This window comes from Excalfactoria chinensis, chromosome 2 (assembly GCF_039878825.1).
Source record: "Excalfactoria chinensis isolate bCotChi1 chromosome 2, bCotChi1.hap2, whole genome shotgun sequence".
Classification (NCBI taxonomy): domain Eukaryota; kingdom Metazoa; phylum Chordata; class Aves; order Galliformes; family Phasianidae; genus Excalfactoria; species Excalfactoria chinensis.
Genome location: NC_092826.1, coordinates 56,587,772 through 56,603,560, shown reverse-complemented (window position 1 = coordinate 56,603,560; position 15,789 = coordinate 56,587,772). Strand labels below are relative to the sequence as shown.

General features: G+C 38.7%; 1 protein-coding gene across 3 annotated transcripts in view; it reads right to left on the bottom strand.

Annotated features, from left to right (window-relative positions):
- CARMIL1 (capping protein regulator and myosin 1 linker 1) overlaps positions 1-15,789 on the bottom strand; it is a 172,123-nt gene that overhangs the window by 89,059 nt on the left and 67,275 nt on the right. For all 3 annotated transcript variants that reach the window (XM_072329262.1, XM_072329261.1, XM_072329263.1), the window contains 6 exons: positions 13,488-13,538; positions 9,775-9,834; positions 7,393-7,514; positions 5,113-5,210; positions 4,678-4,748; positions 4,475-4,548 (listed from right to left, as the gene is read on the bottom strand). In XM_072329262.1, coding sequence (XP_072185363.1) covers positions 4,475-4,548; positions 4,678-4,748; positions 5,113-5,210; positions 7,393-7,514; positions 9,775-9,834; positions 13,488-13,538 — 476 coding nt within the window. The remainder of the gene's footprint in view (positions 1-4,474; positions 4,549-4,677; positions 4,749-5,112; positions 5,211-7,392; positions 7,515-9,774; positions 9,835-13,487; positions 13,539-15,789) is intronic.

Sequence of the window (15,789 nt, the reverse complement as noted above, 5' to 3'; positions counted from 1 at the left end):
CTGACTGGCCAACTGACATCTATTCTCACATGAATTTTTAAACCAGGAATTTGTCTGTGCTGCCATTCCTACTTTTTCTTCATCCTGTGACATATTTAAGCTTCTTAATCACCTCTAATTATAATTGAGTGTGACGCTAAAAAGCTTTTTGGCAGACTGATGATTTAATATAATCCCATGACTGAATGCTTCTAGAGAACATCTCCTTGTCTCATCTCTATAGTTAAATTCCCCCAGGAAGCAGGAGACCTGCAAAAGGATAATGCAACTTTCAGAACAAACCATACTTAATTGTAAGAGGGATTTCACAAATGAAATACCAAATTATTCTCATTTTCTTCATTCCAATCCTCTTAATTTGATCTGCTCTCAGTCTTTCGAGCTTCACCAATAACAGACGCTGGTAAATGTCATGTCTGCACACTACCCAAAGCAGAATCATTCATCAAGCACAGGCACATCAGTTAGCCTCAACAGTTACCTAGAAACCTCTTTAGAATGAAACAAAGGGATGTAGTGTACATGAATGTATCTGACTAGCAAAAAATAGAGTTATCTGAGCCTCAGTTTTGTGGGGAGAAATTTAAAAATACTAGCTTTTATAAGCTACTACCAACCCCTATCACATCAGTGGAGCATTGCACTTTATGCTATGATAGGAACCCCTAAGAAGGACAGATAGCACCATTGGTGCTATCCAAGGAAAAAGAGTGAAGATGACCAGCGACGACTGAGTGGTTACACTGCCAGGGAACTAGTAAGCTACCCCAGACACCAGCAAGAGCTCAGTACCTTGGGTACTGAGTGCCTGAGGCCATCTTTTTCTCTCCTCTGCTCCCATAGCCGGGGATGAAAACAGCTGAAGGACCGGGGGATGTTTAGATTTAGTGGGAAAAGCTGCTGCATTTTCAAGAAGTTAAAGAGACTGCTACAGCAGGATGAGGATTTTTTAAAATAAATCAAGCCTGCTGATTTGCAAATTCTAATCTTTAAATAGTTTAGTCTTCTGCAGTATCCAAGGCCTGTTTGTTCAGACTTCAGACATACACAGATACTGACATAGCTAAAAAAACACACATCACACACCTCCCTCCCTTCCACCCCACATGACTGAAGATAGTGGAACATCAGCCTTGTCTGCAATATTCTGTCTGGAAACTTCAGCCTACCAAAGAATAACTTCATTTTATGATCTGATTTTACTGTGGAACTACGGAGATTTAAAGTTCATTTTTTCATTTCATTTAAATTTTTGAAGGTGATTCTCACCAAGGATGGTCCTTGCAGTGCTTATCTTCACTCCTCGTCTCACTTTAAGCTGGCCAACTTCACTGTACTTCTCACTGAGCTTTCCTTTTCAAAATGGTATACTGCTTTTTTCCACTCTATTTCTATTAAACCCTATGTATCTCACTAACGATGATAAAAATTATTTTGCAATACAAAAATAATTATGCTAATGATTACTTCCAAAAGCAGTGCCTCCTCCTAACTTTCCTCCACCAAATTATGTTAAGTAGCTCACATTTATTTGTTTGCTTGCTCAACTATCATCTAGAATAATGTACAGTTTACAGAACATAAATCTTTGCCATTTTAAAATGAAAACAGATTCTGTTCTTCTGGAATGCAGAAAATCTCTCCAAGCTTTAACAACATTCAAGCTTTGCCAGTTGCTTCACATTTTTTCAACAATGCCATCCCCCTGCATCTTTAAGATGACAGGAAATCTAAATGGTGCGAAGAAAAAGAAATATCTAACCACACATTTCTGACAATATATTTTCAACGTCCAAATGTATGAGTGCTAAAACATATCCAAGAGAAGAAAATCATGCTGCAGAGTTAAATAAGCCCCATTTACTTTGACGTTTATTTTTTGTTGTTGTTTTTGGTTTTTTTTGTTATACAATTATATGGTTCAAAGCACAATATAACTTCAGATAAAACCTCAGAAGTCATGCTCCCATGTGGCAAGCCATGTTATGCACTCTAAGTGTCAGACACGCTGGGAATTTAAATTCATCCATAATTCATTCTATCCTATCCTGACCTCTAACAGAAATGCTTTACCAGGAAAAACACAATTTGTTTATTTTTAGCAATACGTAGCTCATGTATCCAATCTTCAACCTACGTCTCTTACGAGCTACTGAAGAGACAGCATGAAATACATTATTTCAGTAAACTCAAAAATTATGCGGACAAGATATATGAGTTTCTCAAAGTCCAAAACATGGACATGTTGTTATTTTGAAGCATTCACACTTTGTTAAGTACCTGACAAAACACTTGCAATACATTCTTGAATTGATCAGGACCTACATTGTGTTTTTACTGAATAACATATGCTTTTGACTTCCTACAAAATTTTGTTTTCTGGAAAACTTCAATCTAAAACCTACCTTTTTCTCAGTTCCAGCCTCAATACTAAGAAGCTGCCACCACAAGATGGATTTTATTGTGCACATGCAGTTCCAAAATTGTTTTGAATCTTTGGATTTACATAATCATGCAACACTTAATAAAGATCCCATTAAAAATAAATTTATTGTCTTGTTGATGTGAGTTTTGCAAGTCATACTTCAATTAAAACAGTCACTGAACCAACAAACTTACAGTTCCACTTTCCTAAAGCCAACTCTTTTGAAGCAACTGAGATGAGCTGCATACTTAAAGCACTCCTTCTATTTTTCATTAAAAAGTAGTACTTTCACTCACTCCTAATAACTTGTTCAGACATTCATTTTTTATTGAAGTTGAGTATCTCTAAATTACTTTTTAATAAATGCCCCGTGTTCTTCTCAGCTCTTTCCACTTGCAATATATTTAAGTGTTCTTAGTTTCTTATTCCATCATTGCTTGTGATATAGAAGCACAGAATGGTTTGGGTTGGAAGGAACCTCAAAGCCCACCTCGCTCCAATCCCTTGCTACAGGCAGGGCTGCCCCCCACCAGCTCAGCTGCCCCATCCAACCTTGGGCACCTGCAGGGATGGGGCACCACAGCTTCTCTGGGCAGCCTCTGCCAGTGCCTCACCACCCTCTGTGTGAAAAATTTAATCCTAATATCTAATCTAAGTATCTTCTCTTTGAGTTTAAAACTATTCCCCCCATCCTAACATTATAGGACTGTGTAAAAAGTCAGTTTCCCTCCTGTTTATAAACCCCCTTAAGGCACTGGAAGATCACAATGAGGTCTCCCTGGAGCCTTCTCCAGACAGAATGGCTCCAGCTCACTCAACCTTTCTCCACAGGGGATGTGCTCCAGTACTCTGACCATCTTCGCAGCCCTCTTCTGAACCTGCGCCAATAGCTCCACATCTTTCTCATGCTGTGGGCCCAAGCACAAGTAATTCTTTCCCTATCTTCTCTCAGCAATTCATAAGTGACCAATCTTTTGATTCACATGTTGTGCACTAGTTGCAGCCCTGCAGTCTTGCTTGAGTTACCCCTGAATAATCCAACGCAGGTAGTAACTTCATCCTGCAATTAACCACAGTGACTGTGAAAGTCACCACAGAAGCTGCATAATTATACGAATGTTTGGTTTTTTTCTTTATATTTTTGCAAGTTTATCCACAAGCAACCCTACAACTACAAAGAATGCTGTGCCAAAATGTTCTCATTTACTTACCTCCAATTTCAGCCTTTCTATTATAATATTTTAACATTATACCTCAGACAGATTCTTAATTCTTCCTTTGGGCCTCCTCAAAGAAACAAACACACTGTCTTATTTACAGTTTCTTTAATTTGCCATTTTTCTTGTATAATGATGGATTTTAATTAAGACTCTTTTCCATTTCTTCTCACATAAATATCTTCAGATTCAACTTTCTTAGAATCCAGTTTTCTCAGCCAGATAAATCCAGTAAACCAAATACAACACTTAGCTAAGTTTCAGCATCTCACAGTAAAATTACCCTCATTTAGTTCCTTTCTGGAAGTACACATTTTTGATAGCATCTTTTATTAGTGGAGAAACTACTGGCTGGGATTCAGCTGAATAACTTAAACCTTCTACTGACTTGCTAAAAAAGTAATTTCCTTTAGTGTATACACTATGAGAAAGATTCTGTAACAGCAAAGGCTGCCTAATTTCCTTTTTTGCTTTGCATGCCAGATGTAGTTGCATGTATTCTCTGCTGAATTTGAGCTCTTATATCCGCCATCACAGGAAAAAAAAATAATCATAATAACTATCTGCTAACTTTTTGGAGTGCTTCCAATAACAAGATATATTTATCTTCAAAACAAAATGTGCTCTTCATGAGGCTTTTGTGCAAAAACAGCATCTTTGTTCTGAAAACTATAAATGCTATAGATGGACATTTCAAATGTCCAGATATTTAAGGGACACCTTTTATGGGATTATCCCTCTTCAGTAAAGGCAGGCAAAATCTACTGGAAGGACACTTTAAGGGACAAGGAAAGTTTGCTAAGTATTAGCATGATTATTACACATTATTTACCTGTGGTCAAGATGGCTGAAGTCTTGCAAATTCAACTCTCTGGTATCTTGTGTCAGATAAATTGTGTCAACATCCTGTTAAAAATACATAACCAAATACATATTTATCCTATTTTTTTTCCCCCTAAATTATTATGATTTATCTGCCCCTTCATCATTTGTACAGTTAGTTGAAATGAGCTTCAGCACAATACATGTACTTACCCACTGTACTTCTTCTCTATATGGAAATCCAAGCCAATCACATACACAGGCGTACATCTGTGAAAAGCCTCCTAGAAACAACACAAGAGAATATTTAACACAATAGTAAAATAAATAGATATCTAAAAGCATACCTTAATATCTGAACATTTAACAAGCCTTTCAAAACTCACTCTCCTTTTCCCTCAGAAGGGCGTCCATTGTGCTGCTGAAAGAAACTAAAAGAAACAGAAACTATCCTATCTTTGTAATACCCATCAGGTTGCAAGAAAGCTTAAAATAGCACCTTCACCTACCAATCAGAAGTCTACCCCATACTAATTACACCTTAAAACTAATTACACCTTTACAAGCTTCTACCAAAAATAGAATTAGACTTCCTGACACTGCTATTCCAAGCTTTTTATATTTGAGCATTCAAATTCACATTCTCACCACAAGGTCCAAGTTCTGCCACTGTCTGACTGTCCCACAGGGCCTGGAGGTTAGCCAGTCTTTCTGAAGGCTCCATTGTTACTTTTTTCAGAATCCTCCTAAATGCAAAGAGGAAGAAGTATTCATGATTTTAAAAACATTTTAAACCTGTAACAATATATGTGCTCAATATCATTCATTTTAAGCATGATTTTAAGTGAGTGTATGGGAAGAATTAGTATCTTTAGTACAACTCAATTCTCTGCCTAGAAGTCAAACACAGCATGATACAGACTAGCAGGAGTAACATTTATTTGTCTCTTCCTTCCTTCCAATAAATTAACACTGCAACTACTGAAGCAACTAATCTCATTGCTGTGACAAGGTCACTTAAGCTATGTAGATGTGGAACTCTCAACTATGACACGGCTACCAAAATAGAAAGGAACCACAGAAACATAGAATGGCTTGGGTTGGAAGGGACCTCTAAGATCATCTAGTTCCAACCTCCTGTCATGGACAGAACTGCCACTGACCAGATCAGGTTGTATAGGGCCCCATCTAACCTGGCTTTGAACCTCCAGGGATGGAGCACCCAAAGCTTCTCTGGGCAGCCTGTTCCACGACCTCACCACCCTCTCAGTAAAAAACTTCCCCGTAACTTTTCACCTAAGTTGCACAGAGACATGGCATTACTGACTACATACAAAACTACTGCCACCTACCCACATGCTTTGAAGCAGTAAAAGCAGTATGCTGCTGAAAGCCACAGAGCATGCTGAGCAACCTCCAGGCTGCACTTGAGATACCTAGCTCTAATCTTTGCAATTTGATAGTTTTCTTCCTTCCTCTAGGTAAAACCACAACCACTTCTTGGTTTAAAGAAAAGAAAATATGTGCTCTTCTGAATGTCAGAAGGCCTTCAAATTCCAGGATTCCATAAAACAAAGGAAAATAAATAATAAGATATATTAATAAGTAAAACCTCTTTCCCCAATCTTGCATGTTCTGGTCTTATATTATCTGCATAACTCCAGTGCCTTCATTCCAGAAAGCTACACTATCTGAGAGGAGAGCAATCTATACTGCTATACAAAATGCTTCAGAAGCATTCTTCAGAAAGCCCAGAAAGAAACCATCAAGGCTCAAGGCCTCCACAAATGCCTCCAAGTCCTGTTCACCCTACTTCTTTTGTTTGTATTTCTCACATCATTACTGAGGTCTTAAAGCAACTTTGCTTGCAAACATTCAGTTCTGTGCATGTTTTTTGAAGGAAGAACTCCACCTCTATTAGGGCAGTTAATAATACTGAAAGACAGATAACGTGCAAATAAAAACAACTTGCCAGCTGGAGTATATAAACTTAAACTCCTACTATACCTACAGGAAAGCTGAATAATAAAGACCAAAAACATATATGTAAATTTAGGCCAACCACCTACATCTAATGCCTTTTTGAAATGTTTACTCAAAAATAAACTTGTCCTGAAGAACTCTTTTAGTTGGATCGTCATCTATAACACTGCTAACAAGTGAGAGCTGAAGAGAAATAGTAATAGAGCTGCATTATCTTGTAGAAGGGCAAAGAAAAGAAAATAAAATGTAAAAAGCACACACACACACACACAGAGAACTGCAGCAAGAAGATAAAATTCAGAGGCAGAGAATAGCACAAAAAATAAACAATAAAATCACACACAAAAAAATTAAACAGAAGGTGAAAACAATGCAGAAGGAAGGGGAAGAAACCTAGAAAAGCAGACGTATGATTCAAGGGAGCAGTTACTCCACGGAAAGTGTCTGACAGTGCCCAGGGCTCAGCATTGAAGAGCAAGACTCCCAGCTGTGTGAAACATTTCAACAATTCAAAAATTCAAAGTAAACAGAACCTTTCCCTCTGCAGAATAAAGAGAAAAGAAAGAATAAAACACCACAAAACAAAACCTACTGAAGAATACTGAATGTCAAAGCTGTTTACAGAGAAAGGAATAAACTAAAACAGTAAGCGACAAAGTAATCTGTATCTAAGGTTGGAGAGGCAATATAAGGAAAAATGAAAGCTTGTGACTATCAATTACTTGTTTCGATTCTCAAAAACAAAGGCTCTTTTGACCACACAATGCATGCCCTAGCTGTGGTCTGCTCTGCCTCGTGGTTCTGCCATATCCCTCAAAAGGCCTAGATAAAGGCTCAGTGCTTGCCTTCTCAAGGTGTCTCTTCCTGATGCAAGGACAAAAAGCTGTGGCTTGTCACCCTTACAAACAATCTACTCAGGCTACAGTTCCCCTAGAAGACACTTACACTGGAGAGAGTCCAGGGAATATCTTCCTGAGGCAGGTTCCAATGTGCGCCAGTACCTCATTCACATCCTCCGAGGACGCCATCTTCATGGAGATGCTGCATTTCTCAGTTTCCATAATCAGCTGTAAAGAAGAGGGCACGAGGGCAGAGACTGGGTGTCATCTCATTCATATCCATTGAAAAAGGTCAGCATTGTGAACGCCAACCAAATGCTTCACATGCCAACAAGGATCTGCTAATCTTTAATACATGACATGACAGTGTTCCTGGTAGAGCTTCTGAAGTTCTTAAATGCACCAGAACTGCATTCTCAAACCTTGCTTTTCTTAACGGCGCCCTGCTTCCCACGGGAATAAAGGCTTCCAAGGATCATGACCTCAGTTAGCACTTCCAGCACCAAGAACTTTTCACACCATTGTCCTGTTTTGAAACACTTCCCAGAACACCAGGAGAAGTGAGTGTGGCCTGACAGGAAACTATTGAGCAAACAGGGCCTGCTTCATCAAGTAAAAAGTAAAAGTTTTTAAAGGCTGCAGTTCTCTGGAAAAGCTCTCGTGCTTTGATCCATGCTGTTTAAGAAAATTTTAGGGTAATGCAATGTCTAATTTTAAGTGAGGCAGTAACTGAGCTAACGTAACTGCTCACTGTCTGGGGAATACGTGCTTTAACTCGGGGAGAAATAAAGCCACCTACTACTGGTCTCTGTTCTACATGAATGTTCAGAATCACACTGGATTACTGTTTGAATGACTCATCAAGTGTGCTGCTGCTCTTGGCTGCATCACAGGAAGCCATGAAATACTTCTGTCTCCTCCAAAAAGTCTGTGTCAATTTTTGTTTTAGACTGGATACAGAATAAACAGAGAAAGAAGCCTGCTCCTAACACTATCATTGTCTCTATACACTTCTGTCTTCATCTCAGAGGGGACACAGCACAACACACAAGAGAAATTAACTTTCTTATTGGAAATAGTTCCTGGAGCTCTCTCTTCCAGTTCCCAGCTCATGTCTAGGGCTGTCATCAGGATAACTCCAGAAGAGGCTGCATTATCCCAGAAGCACACAGAAAATTCACACCTTTTGGCACTAATGCAACTCCTTTCAGAGAGCTGCTGTCACTCACTGAAGATAAACCAGTGGACAAGCTCCAAATGTGTTCCCTCACCGCCAATACTGCCACATCATTTCCTCCATCACTCTGTCTAGTGTTAAATTAGAATTGGAAGTACTTCATGGCTTTCTGGGAGATGCCTAGCATGAGAATAAGACCTTCAGATACTGGGAAGATAACATGATGTTTGAAGGAAAGCTGTAACACCACCATTCGCCCTGCAAGGAACCATCGCAGATTTCACCTGCCTTCAGTTATACGCTGTGTTATAATACAAGTGGACATAAACATGCAAAACCTTACAAAATGTTTTAGGAAAATTGTATGCAAAATGAGGCTGCTGAGAATCAGGACCTTTTCTCATAAAACCTGTTACAGCGAATGACCAATAACAATTACCTTTCGCTACCATAGCCTTTTATTATCTGAAATAAATAAGGCCCAAAACCATACACAGTTTACTAAATGTCTCCCAGTTAGTAAAGTAAACATCTTGACATTTTTCCCCTTTAAAGAAAGCTTCAAAAATCAGGTTGAAAACGTAATTTTAAATACAAAGAGAGCTTTCCAGAGTTCAAATAAAGTGCTAGATGTTCCTACGTTTTAAACTCTTTAAATATATCTAAAACATAGTCTCTGATACAATTGGACTGTCAAATCTCATCAACATATTCATCTTATGAATGAACAATATATTAAAGGCATTGTTCTCTCTATTATCTTTTCTTTGACGTTCACTTTTTTTTTTTTTGGGGGGGGGGGGTGTAGGGGGGCACATAACCACCTGTCATATATATTTTGAGTTATATACAGAATAATACATAGAGTAGGCATCAAGAGTAGTTTCTGTCTGCAATGTAAGCAGTAGCTTTCAGTTTCGTCACAAAGGTGTATTCCACATAAGCCAGTCAAGCTTGCATAGTGAGGATTACAATACCAGCCGCCACTTGTTCTATCATTTCTGAGAAAAAATACACGTGGGAAAAATTAAAACTTATTCTGTTCCAACTGAGCTATGAAAAAACAGTATTTCTTACCCCACCTGCACAACAGATTCTGAAAACGGACTCTAAATTCTTATCCCTGTTGACAGACTTTACAATCGGCGTGAACCTAAGAATTAAAATGCGCAGTGTGCTCACCAGATGGAGACACCTACGCGATAGAGTACAACCTCCTTGGCTGGAACAGATTTAGCACTGAGTACACAAGTACCTTTTATCTATAATACTGCCGGTGGTACCATGTGTCAGATTTCTGAAAGCACTCACCTGACCTGGCTTACAGGAAGTTACTCCTTGGATTTCCAAGTAGCTGAAAGTAAGTTCTAACTGCAGTAAAAAAAAGAAAGGGTCACATCAGTACAAACGTCATCTTGTTTAAAAAGCACTGATACTTTCAAATGAGGTTAAAAAAAATTCTTGAGCAGGGCTAGTATTGTTTTACATCGTTTTCTGTAATCGACATTGTTTGTTAATATTTGCTGACATTTTGCACTTAGAGGACATTTGTTCGTTACAGCTTCAGTTATTAGAGGTTAAAAGGATATCACAATGGGCATTTACTGCAACCACACAAACTTTTAACAAATGATGAAAAGTTATTATAAAAAGCAACACTGTTTATATAATATCCTACTGAATAATTTTTGTGACTGAATAATCATTCAGTAAAACACTTACAGCATCATATATTATTTTTTCATTAGTAACACTGATGACAGATGCAGGTTTTTTTCTGCAGAGACGCTAAAAGAACACATGCACATACTATATATATATACATTCATTTATACATTATTCACATATGCATAATAAAAAAACCTGCAATAATAATAATAAAAGCTGTAGAGCATCTAGAAAGTTGACAGGGAATAATACATTGTTTTTTTCCTGACTGAGTTATTCAGAGAGCAAACAGGATATGCAAGAAGGGTGAAGGTATTCAATCCAAATGGACCTTGGAAGAGGTAGAGGCAGGAATGCCCCTGCCCTGAGGGCAAACCAAAGGCTACAAGGAGTTTGCCAAGACCTGATTTCACAACCACATGGACTATATATACATGTACTTATATATATTTCACAACCACATGACAATCTTGGCAGCTCAGATACACAGAAAGCAATAAGCCGCTTGGACTGAATCAAAACTACAGGGTAAGACATCAGCATGGTAATTTCCTTTTATTTGTCATTAAAAACCACTGTAACTGCACAGCTTGTTTTAATTGTGTACATTAAGTCCCCTGCAATTCATGTTATCCTAGTTTAACCATCAGGGTACACTCGGGCTAACAAACACCATGCTACAAAGGCATTTTTTCTCCAATGCTAATTAAATGAAACAACTAAACGTATCAGAGTATTTGACATTTATTTACCCAAGTCACAACGAAATGCTAAGAAAAAGTCTCTATGACTGAATTCCTTCATCATTTGCAAATTATTTAAGTGCCAACTTTAAGCTTCTGCTTTTTCTAATGTGCAAACCCGTGTGCACACACATAGAATCAAAAATATGCTTCTGCTCCTGAGAACAGCTTACACAGATCTCCACTCACAAATTAATTCTGCAAAAGTCTTCTTGACTAGAATTAGCAAATGCCAGAAAGCGTGGGTCATCATACACTCAGTCCTTGCTTTGCAGCAAAACCACAGAATACATTCCACGTAGTATCTACCTGAAATTATGAAACACTTCTCCTTATAGTTTTTTACAATGCATAACCTTACTTATCTAAAATTCTATCCTAAAAAAAAACAACACCCAAAACAAACAAACAACCCACCCATTTAAAAGTCTATTTGTGTGTCTCACTTAGGGAACCTGTAGGTAAAAAAAAAATGGCTGGTTTCAAAGTTTTGAGCTTTTTCTATTGAAACCTACTGAAAGCTGGCACTAGAAATATGCTTTATAAATATTGTGGGCCTATGACACATCCAAGTTTTACTAATGTTGCAACTATATTGTATATAGACTGCAGCAAGAATTAGTAGGCATTAAGTGTTGCTCTTCCTTTCCTATTAATCCACCTAGATTAATGGAAATGAACCGATTGGGCCACAGCACAAAGCACAGTAATATCCGTGCTCTAAGGATATTCATTTAAGTGGATATTACACCTAGTCAGCCTTCATTCCCTAGAGCTTCCATCCTTGCTTAGTAGATTAAACAGGGCTCACCAGCAGCGTTTAAGAAAAGGTGAAGCTTGCAATCAGATTTAGCAGCAAGTCACTCAAAATCAGTCATCTCTGACCACGGTCAATCATGCAACAGTGCTTTGGAGTAACAGGGTGTCTTTGCTGTATGTCTATGCTGCCTTGCTAGGAGTGGCTATGTGCTAGTTGTGAGGAAGCTCTCAGGCACAGAAAGCTGCTGAGCAGCTTCTGAAAACATTACAGACCTTAGAGAACACAAGAAGTTCAGTTAATTCTCCTACAAAAGCATTTTTAGAGTCACTCTGGGCCCATCAGGTCCCAGCCCAGCTCCAGCGCAACCACCCAGAGCAGGGTGCAGAGACCCATGGCCAGGCAGCATCTGGAGATCTCTAAGGAAGAGACTCCACAGACTCTGGGCAGCCTGTGCCAGTGCTTGGTCATCCTCACAGTGCAGTTGTGCTGCCTGGTGTCTGAACAGAACCTCCTGTCTTCCAGTTTGCACCATTTAGTTTGCACCATCCTAATAACTGTTGATATATACTAAATTTAGTTTTGACATAGATCATAAGCAGTTTCTTCTGATCACCTTTCTTCTATTTATAACCACTAAAGTCACAATTTCATGAATACAGCGTGTGTACTTTAGATTTTTGTGAAAACATAATCGAGTTCTTCAAATAAGTAACTAAAAAAAAGATAAAAAGAAAAATTTAAAAAGGTGTCTGTAATTCTGTAATTATAGAGTGAGCCTTCACAGGCTTTCTCATTAATTATGATGGCTTTGTTATGTGTTGTTTAATAGGGCCACCACCAGCCCTGCTCCTCATACTACCATTGCTCTGACACTGGAATTGTTCTTCATGGCTCTGTTGCCATGCCAGTCACCAAGCTCTGTCTGAAAACCAGGCCACAAACCACTGTGATCCAAAACCCAAGAGACAACCGAAGGCACCTGTGCTACAGGAATGGGATGATCAACTGAGGAAAATAAAGCTCAGCAGGCTTTCACACCTGATCTGCTCCTTAAACTATAAACAAGGACTGGTCACGTTTACCAGTAAACATAACTGAAAGTCTTGTAGAAGTATTTACATGTATTGGTCCACTTCTTTATTCTATTAAGCATACCTACACACACACATACTTAGACACACATGCATGTGGAAATACACAAACACAGATCTGCATACATATGTAAAGTATAGCAAGATAGAATACATGTCAAATTTATATTCACTGATTACAAATGGGACAAGAGATTATCTTCCAAGTAAGCCATTATAATTCACATGGAAATAAGCTTTCTCTGCTACAATCATTACAAATTGTTCCAGGAATAATAATAACTCTGTATCTTTGGTGAGGCGGGTTATTAAGGTGCTTTCCAAACTGAACCGTAATCCCCACAAAGAAAACATTAGAAAACAGTGGAATTTAATAACACGTTATACTTTCTGTCTCCATATCAACTATATTCCTATTTGAGACTAGGAACTCTCAGGACGTACTGACTGTTGTTTAGACATAAACTGTCCCATTCCAAAGGCCATCGAGCTCATATTGCAGTTCTTCAAGGTGATTATTTCCAGCTCAATTCTTTACCCACCTGCATTTCTAGAAGTTAAAATTCTTCTGACAGACTTTACATAAAGTGCTGAACTCATTTAGGGCAGATATCAATGGAAGCATCAGTTTAAGAACTTCATACTATGTAGCATGCCATTCAGTACGACATTTTTAAACAGATGCACAAGTGGAACTAAAATGTGCTAAACTCACGTTTATATCTAAAATACAGAATAGCTGTAGAAACACAGTAGCTTTACCTTGGTGGGAATGCGAGATGTTAAAAGAAATGCCCGACATGATGCCAGCACCTGTGGGAAAAGAAAAAAAGAAAAAAAAAAATGTAAGAAATATTTATCAGGAATACTATTAAATACTATTAATATTATTAATCTCTTCAACAGAAATCCTGGAACCAGAGTGAAAAAGTTGTCATTAGTGAGTGTGACAATTCCCTCCTCTGTCATATATTGAAGGCAGCAAAACTGGGCTCTGATCCAGTACAGCAGGGCGAATAGACTGCTGCAATCTGGTCATCCGTAAACTACTTAGCGTGGCATCGGAGTGAAAGAAATTTATTTCATCAGTCTCTCGAGAATATCTAATAGCAATCCTGGTGACATTTGAAAAAGAAGCGAGGATAGAAAGTCCTATAACAGGAACACATCATGTACTTAAACATAACTGAAATATGCAATATAAACTTGATATAATTAGTCACATAAGAGACTACAAGTAAACAATTTCTTTAGATACACGCGCTTTGTTTCTAGAGCAACAGTGCAAAGACTTTGCAGTGACACCAACTGCTTTTCTTCTCTGGCAAGGACAATGGGAAAACGTGATTAGATTAGTGTGAACAGTGAGTCCAGGGAGAAAGCACCACGGTACTGAAAGATTTTAAACGTTATTGCCAAATCAAATGCAATGATACATAGAAGAATCACTTAAATTTCCAGTAGCACAATCTGCTCGCAGATCTCAAGCCCTGTAAAAGCAATGAATCACTCTGCAGAACTACATTTCTGCTTCTGATTTACCTGCCTGGGGAACAGGTTACCATTGGCCATAGTTTTTGGTTTTTTCTCCAGACAAAAAAAAAAGTGAATTCAGTTTTCAAATCCAGATTCAAACATAGCCGCCCATAATATCTGCACACAAGTCCCCTGGGATCCTCTGTGGAGGATTAAGCCCTCAGCCGCTCCTCACAGTGCTGCTTACAAAGGGTCTCCTTAACACGGTTACAACTAAAAGTGAGCCTCGCAAGTAAAAGAAGTGCAAACCAGGTAACCAGAAGGCTGGAACACAGTTCTATTGGAAAAAGATGTCCCAGCAGAGATATCTGAGCATATCCCCATGTGCTAGATGTTCCAGCGCTCCAGGAGCGATCCTGCCAATGCTAACAAAGCTGAAGCATCCACATGCTTTAAGAAGATGGATGTACATTTAGAAAGCTGCTATCTGCTGATACACCACATTCCTCCTGTAAAGATATGATTCTTGAGCAAAACAGCTATTAAAAAAAAAAAAAACAAAACAACAACAACACACAAAACAAAACAAAGAAAAAACCATAAAATCCCAGCACCACAACAACCACCACACACACACACACACACACACACACACACACACACAGTTTTCTTCAGTTTTCATAGTTAGGATTGTCACAAGCAAATAGGAGTTGGTGTTTTACAGTCAGACAGAAATAAAGTCAACTCTCTCTCTGCAAAGTTAATGTCCCATCTTGACAACAGGCCTAGACTTTCATTCAAAAATGCTAGAATTGACCAATAGGAACCTTGTGTGGCATTCATCACCATGTCAGCGGCTGCAATCCATGAATATGTATCCTGAGCTCCGACAGGATCCGCTCTAGCCCATAGCTTGTTTGCTTTTCTTTCTTTTCAAAATGTAATGCAGCACCTGCATTTTAATATCAGTGTTTTTGCCCCTGTTCAGAAACAAGGGAGCCTCTACTCCAAAACCAGCCCAGACTTGTTTGATAAGCTGAGAACGGTAACAGAATCCAGGGCTCTCTTTTTCTCCTTGGTGTGGGCACAGCTTATAAACAAATAATGGCTATCAAGGTGCCGGCTAACCCATTTTGCTGTGGATAATGCTCTGCGTCACTGATACTACTTACAAGGGCAACAAAACACGTATCATGGGCCACTTAAAAGAACCTATCACCTCCTTTTCCTTCCCCTGTGAAATACTACACTGACGCCAAAGGCAGAGGCACCAGAGGTGTTCTCACTCTCACAGTTCAGGTCCCCATTTAAGTGCCAGCATTATTTTGTGAAGGAAGTCTCAGGTCTCTGCACATTCCTCTAATATGAATAATGAATGTGTGCTTAATTGCACAACTGTCAAGGGCTTTCCGAAGTATCCAGCAGTGCTGGATTCTACCAACAGCTAGATTCTAGATTTCCTGGAGTTTTTCATTTCTTTGTATAAAGAAAATACAAAGCAAAAGGTAGCCCCTAACTACTCTCTAGCAGTTCTCAAGCTTTTCACTAAGAGGATTTTGCTTCTCTTGTGCTTATTTCACACTTGGGG